The sequence below is a fragment of the Lingula anatina genome, chromosome 2, assembly GCF_051362555.1.
Source record: "Lingula anatina isolate TDL-2025a chromosome 2, LinAna3.0, whole genome shotgun sequence".
Taxonomy (NCBI): Eukaryota; Metazoa; Brachiopoda; class Lingulata; order Lingulida; family Lingulidae; genus Lingula; species Lingula anatina.
The window spans coordinates 23,311,961-23,331,858 of NC_141768.1; the positions used below are offsets into that span (position 1 = coordinate 23,311,961).

The 19,898-nt window shown below is 35.3% G+C and overlaps 2 protein-coding genes across 8 annotated transcripts; one reads left to right on the forward strand and one right to left on the reverse strand.

Moving 5' to 3' along the window:
- The first annotated feature begins 81 nt into the window (after positions 1-81).
- LOC106164872 (uncharacterized) lies at positions 82-7,639 on the forward strand. The gene is made up of 16 exons (XM_013542914.2): positions 82-442; positions 1,121-1,356; positions 1,570-1,640; positions 2,052-2,218; positions 2,507-2,607; positions 2,888-2,997; positions 3,198-3,300; positions 4,019-4,105; positions 4,286-4,376; positions 4,628-4,679; positions 4,877-4,986; positions 5,133-5,302; positions 5,526-5,777; positions 5,980-6,063; positions 6,327-6,436; positions 7,049-7,639. Exons 1-16 carry the CDS (start codon positions 142-144, stop codon positions 7,110-7,112), a joined length of 2,109 nt encoding a protein of 702 aa, XP_013398368.2. The 5' UTR covers positions 82-141; the 3' UTR covers positions 7,113-7,639.
- On the reverse strand, positions 7,634-19,847 carry LOC106151013 (serine/threonine-protein kinase VRK1). 7 transcript variants are annotated; one of them, XM_087007194.1, is made up of 15 exons: positions 19,664-19,847; positions 18,692-18,757; positions 18,313-18,453; positions 18,006-18,061; positions 17,161-17,230; positions 16,810-17,006; positions 16,475-16,567; positions 15,954-16,086; positions 13,206-13,326; positions 12,952-13,010; positions 12,555-12,709; positions 12,023-12,164; positions 9,181-9,270; positions 8,833-8,882; positions 7,634-8,196 (listed from the first exon to the last, which is right to left on the reverse strand). In XM_087007194.1, exons 2-14 carry the CDS (start codon positions 18,732-18,734, stop codon positions 8,857-8,859), a joined length of 1,326 nt encoding a protein of 441 aa, XP_086863320.1. In that variant the 5' UTR covers positions 18,735-18,757; positions 19,664-19,847; the 3' UTR covers positions 7,634-8,196; positions 8,833-8,856. The 7 variants fall into 7 exon arrangements, with proteins under 7 accessions (XP_086863320.1, XP_086863319.1, XP_086863318.1 ...); XM_087007193.1 differs by having other exon boundaries at positions 9,181-9,273; XM_087007192.1 differs by lacking the exon at positions 8,833-8,882 and having other exon boundaries at positions 12,023-12,161.
- Positions 19,848-19,898: the final 51 nt, after the last annotated feature.

The window sequence follows — 19,898 nt, forward strand, 5'->3', positions numbered from 1 at the left end:
TTTTATTTGAGTTATAAATATTATTTGATCATTATAATACTACTTGAAGTGCGCTAGAATGTAGCTTATCATGGAAATAATTTTGGTAAACAGACGTGACTGCTCCTAAACACCGAAAGCGTGTGGTGAAGGTCAGAGAAAATGACGGAAGCAATTTTAACAAAACTACACAGTTCTAAGAAATTAGAACGCGATAGGGGGCTTAATGAACTAAAAGAACACCTAAAATCTACAGATGAAGCTGGAATTTCTGCTTTAAAGGAAACTTTCACAGGATATTTGAAAGATGAGTCTAGCACATGGGAGATAAAGCATGCAGGTTTGATGGGTTCTTCTGTGTTATTGTCTCTGTGTGACTGTGGGGAGGATTACGGTACAACCATGCAAGAAGAAGCACTGAGGCTTTTAGAAGATGAGGAGTTTCGAGTGAGATTAGCTGCAGGTTAATAATTCCGACTCGTATAATCACTAGGCTTTTGGTTTTTAATTGACTTTGGAAATGAAAACAATTAATTTTGCTCCATTTATTTTAGCTTGAGTATCTGACGAATCCTGTCTGTGCTACAAACACGATTTTGTCTGACTTAAATTTGTAGCCTGATTTTATTTTAGGCAGTTTTCCATTTTCCATGGCCCCTAGAACCCTAATCATTTCTTTCTTTTTTCTAGTGTGAATTTAAGAGACCATTCCCAGAGACTATCGTACTAACTTTGGATCGAACTATCTCCAAGGGGATTCTTGTTTAATTGCAATTAACTTAAACAATTAGATGTCTAGCTGTCACACCTACTGAAGCTGATAGGGGGTAATTAACTATCATTTAGCAGCTTTAGTAGGCGTCGCAGACATCTAAGCCACTTAAGCTGAAAGCAATTTAGCGAGAAACCCTGTGGATATGGACCAATCCTGTTAGATCGATCTAGGGATGGGAACCCAGTCTCATTGTTTTTTATCATTTTGTTCCAAAATGATTTTCATAAATTGATCTCGTATATAAAGGGTGCCAATATCATCATTTCAACTAGAAGGGCAAAATCAGCTTATAGAAATAAAGAAAGACCTTTTACGTATGGAAATGTTATTTTGTTGTTCTTTCACAAAATTAATTTCTGTAACCAGGTGAAGTAATGGGAGCTCTTTGCCATCGCTTTGGTCCAGTTATCTATGCCAACACCAAACAAACCACACTGCAAGGTATTAGAGATAACCTGGAAAGACAGCCACGTGGATTTGGAAGTGAGAAAGAGAAAGAAGAGGCAGACAGGCTGATGCAGAAATTGTACAACTCTTGTACTTCTTCCTCAGATTCTGACTCAGATGATGACCATGGTGGGGGTGGTTTTAAGTTAGAAAGGGTATGTGATTATCCTTTTTCAATTGAATTTTATGTGATTTATAAGTGACTAAAAATAAAAAACTTTACCTAAGGTGAGGAAAACAGCTAACATTAGTAGCTTAAAACAGTTGACAGTTATTTATTTGCTGAAATGACCATATGCATATCTAATTTATTAATTATGATGAGATATAGATAAATAAAGTTTTAATATCTGACATTTTATTATCAGCAAAACAGCACTGATTCTGCACAGATATTCCATGACACAGCAGGATGGAAATCCCTAGAAACATGGATGAAGTAAGTTTGTTTTATGTTATAAAAAACACAAATACAAGAGATGATTTTAGTCTAAAATAATAGTTTTCCCTCCTCATAACAATTTTTTCATCAAAAAATATTATTTTCAGCTCCTTTTTTTCTATCAGTTTACCTAATGTGTGTTAAAATGAGATCCAAACAGTATTTAGATTTCACAATCATTTGGAATGTTTTTAAAGATGAGTGAGTTTTATTTTGGGGGTAAAGGCGGTTACAGGGTTAAAAATCTGGAAGTAAGGTTTCATTGTGGAGTTTTGTTTCATGTCATAAACAATATTTTGTTCCATGCCCTAAACAATATTAAATATTAAACTATCTAGATTTTATAGACATTTGATACGTATGTCATCAGTTTTAAAAAAGAAGCCTACCTGTTTTATTTTGATACAGGTGTTTGCAGTGCATGTTAGAGAACTGTGGCTACAGCTTCAACCCTTACATTGACCAAGAACTACTGGACCTTGTTTTTGACACTCTCAACCACACCAATAGATTTGTCAGGGAGACGGGGTACTATGTGTGCGGTACCCTTGTCAGCTGTGGACTAGATGATACTGGTAGGTATATTAAGGTAAAGTAGATAGTGTATTGAAAGCAATGCTTTGGCACACTTTCCATTCAAAAATATCAGAGGCTATAAAACCTTGTATTTTCATTTTTTTTTACAAGCATTTACTTTTATTCATTTGAGATGTTTCAATTTCAATGAGACACCTTCTGCAGTTCGTTGCACTCCTTAATGTTTTTGAAAAGAGAAAATGTAAGGCCTTTAAATTTACAAAAACAGACTAATGTATATTAAACAAAATATCAGAGGCTTATATTGAAAAAAAATTAATTTATAGCCCCAGCTGGTACAGAATTGACCAATGAAAATGCAATTTATCGTCATGGTCAGCAATTTGCTGAATACCTTGGAAAAGGCTTAGCAGATAATTGGAGTCAGGTATGTAATTTTAACTTGGCTTATATAGTTTAGAAACAGTAATTTATTATGGCAATTGTTTCAATGAGACTTTCTACTAAGCATTTCACTATCTTGCATTTGTTTTGCATTTTTGTCCCCCCAGTTAGAGGCTACTATAACAGCTATAGCCTCATTCCCTGATTAAGATGTCTTGTGAGGCATTAAAATTTTGGAGTGGTTCATGATTTAATACTTTGTCTTTATGCTTTAAGACAATTTGAAAATGCTTTTTATCATCACTTAACTCTGGATTATTCAGGTCAGACTTGCAGCATCTGTGGCAACACGGAAATTTCTGGAAAGTATCCACTCTGAGAAGGCCAGAGAACCATTTTACCCAATTCTAATTCCTAGAATGTGTCTCAACAGGTAGATTGATAATGCACTGTTCAGGGTTTGATGTTTGACATGTAAAGTAAGACAATGGTTAGTGCACTGCATGTCACTGAGTAAGGTTCTTACATATACTAATTAACATTACTTTATTGGAGTCATTCAAAGTAGTGGTTGTTGAATGTATGTTTCAAGGCATAAATGGACAATCATGTTCATATGTGTTTATTCTTTAGATACTATGTTGCTGAGGGAGTTCGGATATACAACCAGGAAACCTGGAAACGAGTCACTGCAGGAGAAGGCAAACATTTAGTAGAAAGATGTATCAAAGAAACAGTATGTACATCGTTACACATGGTCATAATTTTAGCAATAAAAACTAATAATAATAATAATAAGATTCTTATAGGGTGCCTTACATTCTATCTCAAGGCGCCTTACAATAATGGCTAATATACTAAATCATGAAAATGACTACAATATTTTAATCTAAAACATTTGTTGGAAACCATTTAAAATTTACACTACTAAAAATCAATCCTGTTAAAATACATATACATATTAAAAAAATCTAAGAGATATAGACAGAATTAAAAATGTGGGTCTTTAAAAGAAATTAAAAATTGTCAAAGTCTTCTGTTTTTCTAATAAAATTTGGTAGGGCATTCCACACTTTTGGGGCGTAGATTATAAAAGCACAATCTTCATAACTTTTAAGGCACCCCTTCTCTAAAACAGAATGTTCTAAAATAAGATCATTCTCAGTATTAAAACATGCGGACCGCTGTGTTAGCTAAAACAGATAAGATCGGATATATATATAATGGTCCTTGTGAATGGATCGCCTTAAAAATAATACAAAGTACTTTAAAATCAATCCTCTGCTTCACAGGCAGCCAGTGTAATTCCAGTCTAATTCATGGTGTGGTTCTAAATGATATTTCTCTGTTTTTAATCTTCAAAAGGCTGGTTTCATTATATTTCATCAAACCACATTGTTTTTACCCAAAAGTAGGTCTAATCTGTTTTTCATCTCTTTGTATTTTTTGCCTAGGTTGATTTCTACATAACGGAGACAGAGGCAGATAACCATGCAGTAAGAGAAGCTGCCTGCGCTTGCATTGCTGAACTAGGACATAAGGTACACTGCATGCATTACACTGGAAAGAAAATTGTCAGTTGTTATAATTAATAGATGAGTTAAACTCATCAACACATCCTAGTTTTGTTCACTTTTGGACTGCAGTTGACTCTGCTAGTTGCAATGAACAATTGTTAGTGTTTTTTGTTAGATGAATCAAAGTGACAATCTTTACTGCAGATTGACAAAGATGTAGTGCGTCCCCATGTCTCCAGACTTCTAGATGCATTGTTGGTATGTTTTGCAGACCAAAGTTGGCCTGTTAGGGATGGTATGTATGGGTTACTTGTGTACTGATTTTAATCAGAAAACAAATAAAAATGTGTTACTTTGTTACATTCAGTATATCTATTTCTGGCAAAATGTACCAAATAAGATCGATTTGAAAGGTGGTCTTTTTTAAATAATCTAAAAATGTAAAAGAAGTTAATATTTTTTGTTCAGGTTTGTCATTTTCTTTTCTGAGACAAAGTTCCTATGGTGTGAACATATTCATCACTTTCCCTTTCCTTTTTCCCCCAGCTGCCTGTATTGCATGTGGCAACTTTGTTCTGTGTTTCCCAGAAGAGTCAAGGTAAGTGCTCAATTCTGTAACACGTGATCTCAAATTAATAGCTGTACTAAATATCTTATGAGCTTGAATGGGATAAAGACCATGATTTTAATGTTGTGCACATTACACATTTTGCCTCTTTTGATGATCTGAAAGTTATTATGGATTGACGGAGATAGGTCAGATTTTTATCTTAAAATGTGCTTTGGTAATTTCAGAGACAGCATACCAGCACTTTATCCTTTGTTTTATGAAAATCTTCAAGACAACATACCTTCAGTAAGGCAGGGGGCAGCCATTGCTCTAGGGAATGTGGTGAAGGCATATGGTAAGTTTTCAAAATAACTGCTCTGCTTTGATGGTGTACATCCTGTCACTTGACTGAATCCACTTTGAAAGTTTGTGGAACAGCCATCATATTATCAACTCCACTCTTACACAATTCCCACTGGTAAATTCTTTCTTCTCCCACAGGTGCTGAAGCTGCCGCGATAGTGATTGACAAGATCAAAGAGGGCCTCCAGGGGGTTGAGAAACAAACCGAAAACGCAGAGAGATATGGTGGACTGGACAAGTCTCCAGCCACATTTGGTGTGGTCAAAAAAGCAAGGGACAATGATATGGACCTTCATACTAACCAAACAGTGAGAATTGAGTGCATTTTATTCATCTGTTGTAATAATAGCTTAATAATTGCAATTGCATGGACATTTATTAAAATTTCGAATGAATTTCTCAATTTGGTTGAATTAAACTTCATTTAAATTACATTTATAAATAATTTTAATGAGCATTTAGTTAAACACAGTAACAATAAGAAATTTAACTTTTCAAAGTTATCTATAAATGTGAATTGATTTCCTTTAGATGTACTCATGTGGCTCACTGGCCCCTAAGATGGGGCGTGGTAAGAGGGGCGGGGGCTGCATGGACCACCAGTTTAAGAGGCCCTCAGAACCCTGGGAGCTAGGCGAGGGCTGTGTACACTTGATGGCAGAGATGAGCCACATAACTCAATATCAGAAAGATGTCTGTAATCTCCTCCCTGTGCTGGCTAAGGCCATGTCACATCAACACTACACACAACATGTGGTCTTCACGGAAACTGTGTGTAAACAGGTGATAATTGCTTAAGGTGTTTGTAGATCTTGCATGGTAACATGGCCTATAAACTGATTATCAGATTCTGCACATGGGTTAAGGATGTAAACAAGTATGTTGATACCAGACAACAAGTTTGTAGCATATTTTTCAGTTGGATAAGTTTTCTGATGCTGTAATTTAAATTTGGATTTCCAAGTTTTTTAATTGCACCTTTCAGTTACCAAGAATAGCGACAGGAGTTGGAAAAAGACCATTTAAAATGTACTTGGAATACTTCTTGGACTACATATTTTATGGTTTGGTATGTTTATATTATATAACATAGCATACTGATCACTTAACTAGACAATTGTAATGTAGCCTTTTCAAGACATTTCTGTTGCCATTTTTCCAAGTAGAAATGGGAAATTATAGTTATGCTAAGCATTTGCCATTAGAAATATTTGGTGTCACTATTGCATGCTAAGTCATGGTTATGTATATTGAAACATCCTACCTTACCCATTTACTCCTTTGTTGCTCATCTAGCAAAATTAACCTCTTTTTCCTAATATTTATTCACAGAAATGTGAGAATGCACTGACGTCCAGTGCTGCCAGTCAGTGCTTACAGGACCTTGCCAAGCTACTGGGACCGAACATCTTACGAGGAAGAGTGGAACATCTTAACCCAAGGTAAAGATAACAGAAAGGCAGACATGATAAAACTGTCAAGGGCAGTTTAGAATATTTGTGTTTAGTATATATGTCATCTTCAGTGTATATTTTGAATATTTAATTATATCGAATTATTTCAAGTTGCATATGAAGGTGTAGATTCCCTGTAATGCTTGTAAAGCACTACTACCAGTATCTCACACAAATCAAAGTTCACATGGCAAATAAACCAAATTAATAACCCAATCAGCCAAAATGACACTTTTACCATGAATTTATGGTTATAAATTTAGCCTACTTATCTGTCCCTCTAGTTTGTAAAAGTCTGCCAAATGATGTAGTAATGTATAATACATTACTGTGCACAATAGCATAATTATTCAAATAAGGTTTGGTGAAAACTACCAAGGGCTATACATAGCACAGAAAGAAAGCTGAAAATGTTTGTTCAGACATCATTTTAGGGGAGTATGGAATGATGCCGTTTGGTATTTCTATAAGTTGTGCTATTTGAAACTATATGGTGGCATATGGTTTGAGTTCAGGAGCAAAGATTTGACATGTCAACTCGCTTCAAATAGATCTTGAACTGATAAATAAAGTCTCAAAATTACATCATTCACTTTCCAGATACCTGGAGGACTTTGATGCTAATGTGATGCAGATGCCACCCTATCCTGGACCCCCAGTGTGAAGTACACAGAGATCTGGTGATATTGATCTTATGTGGATGTGCATGTGGATGTGTGACCATCATCCTAGTTCAGATTGTGATGCGATTGTAAACAAGGGCTTTTTATGAACATTTGAGACAAGTGCATCAAGAGATATTATTCCAGTAGTACTTTTTTACCTTAATAACTATAATCAGTAAATGTTGTTAAGTATTTATTGTGTAGATGTTGTTTTGACTTACAGTGCAAGGTTGAAACCTGGTTTTGATCTACATGTCATTGTGCGTTATAGTCTGTGTATTAGAATGTACCACTGGAATGACTTTTCTTTGAATACTGGTCTGCAAAGCAGATTAAAAAATAAATAAAAATAAATAAAATATCAGATAGTTTTCACCTGATTTGAATGCAAAAACATTTGAAAATGCATTTAATAAAATGTTTCAAGTATTTTCATTTGAAATAATCAAAATATTAAAATTTTGTTTTGAAATATTCTGTTACTTTTATTAGAACTGTGTCAAAATAATAAAAATAACAATAATAACTGAAGGCTTTCTTTTTATTTAAGATTTGAAGCAACCGTGGTAATAGTGTAATTTAACCTTCACATCAGCATCTAACTTCTATGTGCTAAGTCACATATTAATAAAATGATTGTTTCATTATTATTACCAATGTTTAACTAGCCACCTTATAATCATTGCATATAAAATCTTGAGAGAGAGTTTTAGGGTCTGGTTCTTTCTGTTGATATGTTCTTAAATAGTGAAAGCTTTAATCTTCCCTGAATTTTTATATGAATAACAGGTAGTACTTGTCAGATCTCATTGGATAATTTCCAAAGTTTTGGGGAATGTCAAAACTGGAATCTCAAGAACATCATCCTTTCACTTAAATCTCACCAGATCTGACGCATCTGCTTCTGTCATGTGTGGCGTCTCTGGCTAATTTTTGATTTAGAAAAATTGTTTTCTCCAAACCAACAGTTCTTTCATCTACTTTGTCTGCTTTTCCTCAGTCCTTTCAAACCAGGTGAGGTCTGAGTTGCTATGCTGGACTTGGTCACCGTCTTCCTAACCTGCTTGCTTACTTTCTTCTTTGCTAAAACAAAATAAGGTCTAGATATATTTGCTTTACTCTATACAATACATGCCAACACAAAATAATAACACAGTGGGTGATAAGTATCAAAGTGGAAATGTTATCAAGCAAGTAGCTGCTGGCAAGGCAAGCTCCTAAGTATTCAAACTACTGGCCGAAGTTTGATCAAGCATCTGGAGTTGGACAGATAGTTTGAGTATGAGTTAGGTACACAGCCAACATAGAGTCAGTGCCTACAGTTGTCATCACAGGTGTAGAGATTGTACAAGAATGGAAGAAAAAAATGATGCCTTGGACATGGATTACAATTTCAATAAGAGGTAATATTTGCACAGCTTTCCAATCTGCATATAGCTGTTCATGCCATGGAGCTGAAACATGGATGTTAGAGCTTTTTTTTTTTGTCATTCCACAGTTATCTAATTATCCAATTTGATTCTGATTCAAACTCTGTAGAACTTTTCAAAATCTGAAAAGCAGCCATAAGCATTGGGGCATGGTCAAAGAGGGGAAGATGTCTCCCATCTTAGTAAAGGGCAGGAGACCCTTTACTAAGTGTCCAACTAAACCATTTTGTGCAGGGGACAACCAAGAAACATGCTCAATATTTCAAATGCATCTACTCTTACTCCCTACCTTTGCCATTGTTTCTTGCCTCAATTAAACCAGAGCACAGAAACTATTTCCTGCAGGAAAAAATTACTGACATAATACTTATATTCTGTTCCAGATGCTGACAAATAAATAAATAAATAAATAAATAAATAAATAAATAAATAAAATAAAATAGAATCAAATATGAAAAATAAATAAATAAATAAATACATGGCACTGTGCGTTTTAAATATCTTTGTTCAAGACAAATTATCTTCAAAGTCAGGTGTGACTTATTTCAGTACACAATGACACAAAATGGTACAAGGAGAAAATATTTTAAATGCAGCTAATATTTCTTGTCATTTTATAAAGCTATTAAATACCCACCTGTTGGAGTGTGCCTAGGGGAACTAGTGCCAGGTGACTTGGCTTTGGATGCAGATCCTCTTGGAGACTTTACTGCAGCTGGTGATTTTGCTACTAAAACATATACGAAATACAATTAAGTAGGTAAATGGTTTTCAATTATTTGTATAATGTTTAACTAAATGATCGTAAAATATGCTTAAATCTAAAATATTAATCATAACCCAACTCTAGGGTCTATGATGGGTCCTAGATTAATTCCAACAAGAAAAACTAGAGGATCAGAGAGGCGATACCGCCTCCGGATATTGTACCACCAGCTGGAGTAAGTGCATTCGTATGGACCCCCCCCCTCCTAAAAGGGACACCATCACCAGTCTTGTGTTTGAGAAGCTCTATAAGATGCAATCAACAAGAGTTCTCAAAATATGCAAAAAAATATAACTAAAAATGGTACAATCAAGCAGATTTTCGAATTGACTTGCATTTTCCTACCCTTGATCACTACTGTATTCTCTAGACAAAAGGCCTATTGGTTTTCCTTGAAATGTGTTGTCAATGGTGCATATATGCTGACAAAAGAGAAAACCTTGGGGAAACAATGGGCACATCTCTGCTAGTTTTAAAGATATGAGAGGCAAGAAAATATGCAAAGCTCAGTTCATGGTGAAAAAGTAGGTCAAAGGTCAATTTCAATATCATAGTATATGAATTTCTATTCAAGTTCAATAGCAACCATGGGCATTTCTTTGCCAATTTTGCAGATTCAAAGGCCAGAAAACATGCAAAAAGCAGTTCATCATAAAAAGTAGGTCAAAGGTCAATTTCAAGGTCACAGATTGCTAGTGTATTACTTCCTATTCAAGTTCAATAGTAAGTATAGACCTATCTCTGTCAGTTTTGGAGATAAAGGTGAACGAAAATTTGCAAAGTTCAGTTCATAGTAAAAGGAAGGTCAAAGGTCAATTTAAAGGTCACAGTAAATTGCCAGTATATGACTTCCTATTTAAGTTCAATAGTAACTATGGATCTATCACAGCCAGTTTTGGAGATAAAAGGGAAAGAAAATCTGCAAAGTTCAATTCATGATGAAAAGTAGGTCAAAGGTCAATTTCAAGGTCACACTTAGATTGCCAGTATATGACTTCCTATTCAAGTTCAATAGTAACTATGGACCTATCTCTGCCAGTTTTGGAGATAAAAGGGAATGAAAATTTGCAAAGTTCAGTACATGGTGAAAAGTAGGTCAAAGGTCAATTTTAAGGTCACAATAAAATGTCTCTAATGACTTTCTAATCTAATTCAATAGTAACTATGGGCGAATCTTTGCCAGTTTTGGAGATTAAAGGGAACAAAAATTTGCAAAGTTCAGTTCATGATAAAAAGTAGGTCAAAGGTCAACGTCAAGGTCAGAGTAAATTGCCTCTAATGACTTCCTATTCAAGTTCAATTGTAACTATGGACCTATCTCTGCCAGTTTTGGAGATAAAAGGGAATGAAAATTTGCAAAGTTCAGTACATGGTGAAAAGTAGGTCAAAGGTCAATTTTAAGGTCACAATAAAATGTCTCTAATGACTTTCTAATCTAATTCAATAGTAACTATGGGCGAATCTTTGCCAGTTTTGGAGATAAAAGGGAACAAAAATTTGCAAAGTTCAGTTCATGATAAAAAGTAGGTCAAAGGTCAACGTCAAGGTCAGAGTAAATTGCCTCTAATGACTTCCTATTCAAGTTCAATTGTAACTATGGACCTATCTCTGCCAGTTTTGGAGTTTAAACGGAACAAAAATTTGCAAAGTTCAGTTCATGGTGAAAAGTAGGTCAAAGGTCAATTTCAAGGTCACATCTAGATTCCAAGTAAATGACTTCCTATTCAACTTAAATAATAACTATTGACCACCTCTGCCAGTTTTGGAGATATAAGGGACTAAATGTTACAATTCCGAGTTACAATAATGTGCCACCACAAAGTACTTTTTAATACAGCATAACACGAAAACCCTTTGAAATACAAAAAAAACGGAGACCACTCTCAGTGTTGGGCTTTACATGCTCTATAAAATGCAAAAAAGAACGGGTCGCTAGCATTAACGGTTCCCGAATTAGAGACAGTTTTCAGTTTCGGTATCTTATGGCCGCTACTCCCGAGAAAATGCACCGATTGACCCCAAATTCATGGAGATGAAAGATGACCCAAAGGGTAACACTTTCCAATATAATTATTGGTTAAGTCTGTGTAGTGTCTGAATAACAGTGCAAATAATATTTTTTTTCGTAAAAAATTTCATTTTTTTGAAAATTTTGGCCCGTTTGACCTTGAAATAAAGGTCAAAGGTCAAATCCAAGGGCATATTTGAAATCTACACATATGACTTTTGGAAAGCCGTCTGTAGAAATTTTTCCCATAATTCCTTCCGTAGGGTAGATAATTGGCATTGAATTTTCAAAAATTTTGACAAGGGTGCATTGCAACGAGCGTCACGCCCAGGTCAATGCACCGACTGAGACAAAAAAACCTGGGGGTTCAAGTTGAGGTTATATGTGACCTAAATCCAAGAGATGGGGACAGGGGTCCTTGTGGTCTAGGAGGAGAAGCGGTAACGGTGACTTGTATCCGGCGCCAGTACGCGGAGCCGGCGGAGCTGGACGAGACGGGTCGGGACTAAAACCATGAGTACCGCCAGCGTACACGCTGGTGGTACTAATAAGCAGAAGCTAAACATAACAGTTAAATAGAAACTGTTCAGCAATATCTTTTGTCATATATTTATTGTTTTGGTGAGCATTTTGTTAATTCTTTGTCCCAAAAAATTAACTAGAATTATTCCATAAAAGCATTTGCCAAAAGCAAAGAATACAAACCAGCTGGTGTTCGCCTTGGGGATTTGACAGGAGTTTTTGCTGGGGACACTCGATGTTTAGGGGATTTTACTGCAGTCTTCTTAGCTTTCTTTTTCGGAGATAGTGTGTCACTTACATTGTCACTTTCTCTCTTTCTGCCCTTCTGGTTGATAACATATCATTAAAATATTAATCAAAATCCAACGAAATTGTATGTGTAGATGTAAATAATCAACATCAATCAACGAAATCACAATTTCTCTCAGATAAATAAGTGTCAGGGGTATATAAATCACATTCTGTTTTATTAGTGGCATTTTTGTTTTCAATTTTTGTCCAATTTTCTACTCTCTTCCATCACATTATTAGCTGTGCAGACAGTGCAATGATGAACAGTCACAGTTTTCATTGCCTATGAATACCATTCCTGCATGGGCAACATACAGTATAACTGTGCAGCAGACACCAATATCATGAAATCCCACTTACTTTGTAACTGAAAAGTTTATTAAATTTGACCAAAAGAATGGTAATTTCTAGTGAACACACTAACCTTTGGTGACAGTGGCAACCCCAGGTTCAATTTCCCATTGATTCCTGCCCCACATTTCTTTAATCCATCTTTCATTAGTTTTCTTAAGTGGTCATAATCAGGAGTTTCAGCATAATCAAGCTTGGAAACATACTGGAGATATTTGGCTATTGCAGCTGGGGAGGACAAAAAAGGACAAACACTACATCACTGACAGTTCTGGTCATCACGTGGATCCTAAACATCAAACACTACCAGCTGATTCAATGATTTCCTCTTCTTTTCAAATGGTTCTCTTTTTTTGTGCTTTTGAAAGGAATGGTGTTAACTTTTTGAGTAATTTCAAAATAACCCATACACGTTTCTCATAGTGCACGGAATGAAGACTTTATAAAAATATCATTTGAGACTGTCTCACCTGGTGCCTCTCCCTTGGGGAAGCATGCCTTCATCAGGCTTGGTATATCTTCCATGTATCTGAAACAACAACATCATCATGCTATCAGTTTTTACTATGAAAGGGGCACTTTGTCTTAAAACTGAATGCTAAGTTTAGTTTAATTAAAAATAATGTACACTAAAACTGTTCATACAGAATGATCTATCGAACTTATCTACCACCTGCCGGTAATAAAGTACTGTAATCAATACATCACTCTCTTAAGTACTTACTTGAGTTTTTGATCTCTGACAAAGTCTTTGTTCTCTAAATTACTTTCCCATGGTAACCGACCACACAGCCATTGTAGTAGGCAATATCCAAGAATTTCTATGTCACCCCTTCTTGAAGGTGCTGAAAATGAAGAGCAATTACCACTGGTAGTTTGGAAGGGCTAGACTTCAAACTGATGATCATGATAATGATGATATGATTTAACTTTAAACTTGAAATAAATAAATAAATAAATAAATAAATAAATAAATAAACTAGAGGATCAGAGAGGCGATACCGCCTCCGGATATTGTACCACCAGCTGGAGTAAGCGCATTCGTATGGAACCCCCCCCCCAAAAAAAAAGGGACACCATCACCAGTCTTGTGCTTGACAAGCTCTATAAAATGCAATCAACAAGAGTTCTCAAAATGTGCAAAAAATTATAACTAAAAATGGTACAATCAAGCAGATTTTTGAATTGACTTGCATTTTCCTACCATTGATCCATCCTGTGATTCTCTAGACAAAAGGCCTATTGGTTTTCCTTAAAATGTGTTGTCAGTGGTGCATATATGCTGACAAAAGAGAAAACCTAGGGGCAACACCGGGCACATCTCTGCTAGTTTTGAAGATATGAGGAGCAAGAAAATATGCAAAGCTCAGTTCATGGTGAAAAAGTAGGTCAAAGTCAATTTCAACATCATAGTATATGAATTTCTATTCAAGTTCAATAGTAACCATGGGCATTTCTTTTCAAGTTTTGCGGATTTAAAGGGCAGAAAACATGCAAAAAGCAGTTCATCATAAAAATTAGGTCAAAGGTCAATTTCAAGGTCACAGTTAGATTGCCAGTGTATTACTTCCTATTCAAGTTCAATAGTAACTATGGACCTTTCTCTGCCAGTTTTAGAGATAAAAGGGAATGGAAATTTGCACATTTCAGTTCATGGTAAAAAGTAGGTCAAAGGTTAATTTTAAGGTCACAGTAAATTGCCAGTATATGACTTCCTATTCAAGTTCAATAGTAACTATGGGCATATCTTTGCCAGTTTTGAAAGTATAAGCATTAAAAAAGTTGCAAAGTTCAGTTTATGGTGTAAAGTAGGTCAAAGGTCAATTTCAAGGTCACAGATAAATTGCCAGTATGTGACTTCCTATTCAACTTCAATAGTAACTATAGACCTATCTCTGCCAGTTTTGGAAATAAAAGGGAACCAAAATTTGCAAAGTTCAATTCATGATGAAATTTAGGTCAAAGGTCAATTTAAAGGTCACTCCTAGATTGCCAGTATATGACTTACTATTCAAGTTCAATAGTAACTATGGACCTATCTCTGCCAGTTTTGGAGATAAAAGAGAAGCAAAATTTGCAAAGTTCAATTCATGGTGAAAAGTAGGTCAAAGGTCAATTTTAAGGTGACATTTAGATTGCCAGTATATGACTTCCTATTCAAGTTCAATAGAAACTATGGACCTATCTCTGCCAGTTTTGGAGATAAAAGGGAACCAAAATTTGCAAAGTGCAGTTCATCATGAAAAGTAGGTCAAAGGTCAATTTCAAGGTCAGTTAGATTACAAGTATATGACTTCCTATTCAAGTTCAATAGTAACTATGGGTGTATCTCTGCTAATTTTGTAGTATTTCACATTTTATTTTCACCACTAAATATTGGATGTTGAACTGTCGATATAGTACAATGCCTAAGCCGTATCGAAAACAAAAAACGGACACCAACTTCAGTGTTGTGCTTGACAAGCTCTACAAAATGAAAAAAACAAGAGGTCTCTGGCATTAACAGTTCCAGAATTTGAGAGAGTTTTCAGTTTTGGCATCTAATGGCCGCTACTCCCGTGAAAATGCACCGATTGACCCCAAACTCACAAAGATGAAAGAAGACCCTAAGGGTAACACCTGTCCATAATATCATAAGTTAGATCTGAAAAGTTTCTGAAAATCGGCATAAAATAATAATTTTTTTTGCAAAAAAATCCCATTTTTAGAAAATTTTGGCCCGTTTGACCTTGAAATAAAGGTCAAAGGTCAAATCCAAGGGCATATTTGAAATCTCCACATATGACTTTCGGTCAGCCATCTGTAGAATTTTTTCACATAATTCCTTCGGTTTGGGAGATATTTAGCATTGAATTTTCAAAAATTTTGACAAGGGTGCGTTATAACGAGTGCCATGCCCAGGCCAATGCACCGACTGAGACAAAAAAAACAGGGGGTTCAAGATGAGATTATATGTGACCAAAATCCAAGAGATGGGGACACAGGTCCTTGCGGTCTAGGAGGAGAAGCGGTAACGGTGACTTGTATCCCACGCCATCCTGCGGAGCCGCATGAGCCGGCGGAGCCGCAGGAGCCGGCGGAGCTGTACGAGACGGGTCGGGACTAAAACCATGAGTACCGCCAGCGTACACGCTGGTGGTACTAATAAATAAATAAAACTAGAGAACAAAGCCAATAAATACACAGACACCATACATGAAACAAGGCAGCAAAGCTGACAAATGTTCAGACATTCAGACGCAGAATAATTACTTTAAATGGATCAATCGTGCCACTTTTGGAAAGCAAGCTACTTCTTTACCAAACAAAGCAACTCAGTAAATTTACAGTAAAGCAAAAATAGTTTGGCAGTTATGGGGTGAATGTCATGTGTCAGACAGTGACAGCACAGACAGACAGACCAATCAGTGTATATACAGACATTTTAGGTGTAAGACACTGTAAGTGTCTGTATATAATCAGCTATACTGACCTGCCCCAACATGAGCATCTCTACTGGTGAATTCTATTGTCCCATCATGTGCTTTTCTGGGGTCCTCTTTGTATTCTTTGTGCTTTCCATCACATGAGAATTTGAATGCAAGACCATAATCAACTAAATACACCTAACAGAAGAGAAAAATATTTTACACACAATTTGCAATTATGCTGTAATCCAGAATTCACAAGAAAGAGCTTTTAATAAAATTTAATTGCTCAAAATGGCTAATGGCTTCTGTGCGATTAATCTTATATCCAGTTTCAAGCTAGATCACATGCTGAAGAACCCATGTCACAAATTCAGTCTGCCAAAATACATTTTAGTCTACTGGAGATCTGGGGCACCAGGGTCTAAGAATCTCCTGATCCAAAGCAGCCTTAGAGATCTGTAACTGAACAAGTTTACCCAATTTTACTAGTCTGGCTTTCTGGGGCCCTGAGTAAACATCTCTGACTATCAAAGAACATACCTAACATTGTATGCATAAGACTTTTGTTACACCTTTTCCATACCTGGTCTGTGTCTTTAAATCCTTCCAGCATATTTGATGCTTTTATATCTGCATGGACATATTCCTTGGAATGGATATACTCTAAGGCATCCAGCTAAAAAGGTAAAAACTAGTTTATTGTACCATTATGATAAAAACTACATATTTAAATAGCAATGTTGCCAGCTAAATCCCTGTTAATGAACACAGTGCTTATACCTCTTGGTCAATATCTTATTCTCTAAGTCAATATTTAAAGATATCTGGCAAAAAATGACTCAATCTTGTCAAATTAAAATAAACTTTCAACCAAATTATCACAGATGTATAAACATGGCAACCTATGCTAAAATGTACCATTCTTAGTCCCAATCTATACACAGCCTCTGTGGGAAATCTCTTTCCATTCCTTTCAAATTTCTTCTGCAGATCTTCTCCAAATCTCTCCATGATCATGAAGCGGTATTTTGTTCCATTTTTTTCACTGGATCCCATGGCTATAAATTTGGGAACCCCTAATACTTTCATTTTGTGCTTTGATTTCCATTGGTCAACTGTAAATCAAAATAACATGCGAAAGATCCAATAATTTATTAGAAAGTTCATCTAGAAAAACAAAAATATAAGTATTTTCCATTAACATCATAGCCTTCTCAATCACATATAAAAAAATCAAGATTAAAACTGAAATAATGCATGAACACTTACTCATATCTGGCTTTGCGACTCTTTGGTAAAATGCTAGTTCACAAAATAATGGTCCATTCCCATGTGGCTCCTATGAATAGAACATAACAGCAATTTATAAAGATGACTGATAGATGTATGCTTTGATAGACCCCCTATTGGTTTCCACACAGTCATATCACACATGTGTACATAATATTGCATCAATAGACCCCAAAGAAATCAATAAACTGAATGCTTTTTGTACTTAAAAAATTGTTAAGTCACTATTTAGTCAATTAGACATTATGTAATTGTTAAAGGGAAGTCTAACGGTATTTTCTCATTTAGCGGGTTCTGGGAAGACAATAATATTGCAAACACTTGGAGCAAGGGTCCACTGGTGTGAGTATGTGTTTATGCACAAGGACCTACTGATATGACTCTACTTCAATTATCAATTACATGAAAAGATCATAGTATGCTATTCACATTAAAAAATTCAAAAATCAACCCACCAAAGAAATTAATAGAATATTTATATAATATTACTACATACCAATACACACATACACACACACACACACACACACACACACACACACACACACACACACACACACACACACACACACACACACACACACACACACACACACCTGTTTTGGGTTTTTCTCTTAAATCTATGACTGAGTCATTAACAAAGTAAAACGTCAAATATATTTACAAATGGCAAGTTCAAATTAAATCAGTTGCCTGTTTTCATTCCTGTTTATAGACCAGTGTCAAGAAAGTGAGAAGAATGTACATATGTTCATCTTAGAACACCCCTGCTGCTCTGGAAGCTGACAGTATTCTTAGTAAGGTACAGACAGAATCACACTTACAATTTTAACAACGTAATCTTTTGCAGCTCCATCTAATGTGTTGTCTGCAGATGTAGCTAAAAAAATCAACAATAAATATATGATGGCAAATAATCACTTTTATCTTGAAAAATATATTGGATCTTATTATGATAATAATAATAATAAAGTTGAAAAAATTCATAGCAAAACATTCTAACACAATTAATTCACACATATATGCTGACACAATGGCACATAAAAAAAGGGTACATCACTAATTATTTTCTTTTGACATTACCAGTACTCTTATGGTTTGTATACAAAAATTTAATGCAGATAACAGTACCTGAATATAGCAGTCCAAACCCCCCTGAGCCTACTGCCTTGCCAACCTTCCACTGGCGTTTGAATATATCTGCGAGTATTGTTCCCTCAGGAAGGGGAGCTGCCAACTGATATGCCTTGGGTGTAGCTCTTGCTTTCTTTGCTGAAAAATGAATGTAATATTAAATGCATGAAATCTACAGCACAATTTTTACTGTCCTCTAAACAGAAGAAGAAATTTTAAATCATTTTTCCCCTGACAAATAGAGCATCAGTGCATAAAATCCAGTTTAAGCAAAACACAAAATATACGATACAAACAAAACAGTCAAATAAAAACATTTTGTATTTTTTAAAATTGTAATTTTAAAATCAAGATGAATTTAAAAATGTGATCTTACCTGGTGTAGAAGAGCCTGCTGCTTGTTTTCTTTTGGGTGGCATCTTTGTCGCTGTTTATGTATTTTCTAGATATTTTTGAAAGGAAAAATACAATTAACTATTAAAATAAAAAATCACAGAGCTCATACCTAATTATGGATACACAGAAATTAAAGTCAGTAGACGCATAAACACCCTGCCTCAACACATGAGCATCATGACCAACTGGTAACTCCTATTATGCCACCTTACTGGTCATCTTGCACCTTAATCATACCAACTCATTAGGCATTGTGTTACTTGCTTGGGCATGTTTGGGCAATGAAACTGGAATAGGCTGGCTTGACTATGCTATGCCCAAGCATGCTCAGTAAATGAAATATCTTAAATCCAAGTACTGTTAATGCTTCAAGAGCCAAAGAATTGGCTCATTCTGTGCAAGTGCTCTATGTGAGTCTGAGAGTGTATATGAAATTAACCAACAATTAAATTTTAATTTTCAGCACAGCTTACAGCACTGTGTATATAATTATGGTTTTTAAAAGCTTAGTGCAGTAGGTAGTCAAGATAATGAACCTTTTATTTGTATCTACCCAGTATGATACATTGATAAAAAAATATGGTCCGTCCATTGGATGCAGCAGCTATGTCTCCAAATCTCTACAAACCTTTGGTTTTCAATGTTTTTTTCTAAATTCAGTTAATAGTATGTGATTACTTTGATCAGTGTCTCTGTTATTCAATTTCAATTTGGCAATTATTTTTCGATGTTTTTAAAAAGTCAAAACTTCAAGCCAACTGAAATAAAACAAGGGGTAACCATAGAAAAATCAATATAATTTTTAAATGTTAATGGTTTATCAAGCACTAAGTTACTGGCAAAGTTTAAAGGTTCTCTAAACTGTCATGTAATGGCACTATCTAAATACTCCGACATAATGATTTCAAGTTCAGTTAGAGGTTTCAGCTTAACTACTGTCATAAATATTTACCGATAATATCCCACATGTGCTCTACACCACTCCTCTGTATTTCCCTTTAAGTGCTAAATGGTTCAAGTATAAATGATACCAATTTAAAAACATTTTCCATTCACTTTTCTTTCAGGTTTTTTTTCAAAACGATCAAACTTTCCGCTTTCGAGTTTTTGTAATGTTCGCTACGATTCGTTCAATTTTCTTATGAACAAATCACGGCCAATAGCTTGAGTGCTCTCAAATGGCTTTT

What these genes read in the sequence shown, in the direction of transcription:
- LOC106164872 (XM_013542914.2), top strand. Translation starts at nt 142, where the DNA reads ATGACGGAAGCAATTTTAACAAAACTACACAGTTCTAAGAAATTAGAA. An exon ending in TCCCTAGAAACATGGATGAA is followed by an intron (nt 1,641 to 2,051) that starts GTAAGTTTGTTT and finishes ATTTTGATACAG; the next exon opens with GTGTTTGCAGTGCATGTTAG. An exon ending in CGGAAACTGTGTGTAAACAG is followed by an intron (nt 5,778 to 5,979) that starts GTGATAATTGCT and finishes TGCACCTTTCAG; the next exon opens with TTACCAAGAATAGCGACAGG.
- LOC106151013 (XM_087007188.1), bottom strand. Translation starts at nt 18,734, where the DNA reads ATGCCACCCAAAAGAAAACAAGCAGCAGGCTCTTCTACACCAG. An exon ending in AGCAGGCTCTTCTACACCAG is followed by an intron (nt 18,454 to 18,691) that starts GTAAGATCACAT and finishes TTCATTTTTCAG; the next exon opens with CAAAGAAAGCAAGAGCTACA. An exon ending in CCCTAGGCACACTCCAACAG is followed by an intron (nt 8,197 to 9,180) that starts GTGGGTATTTAA and finishes ATTTTGTTTTAG; the next exon opens with CAAAGAAGAAAGTAAGCAAG.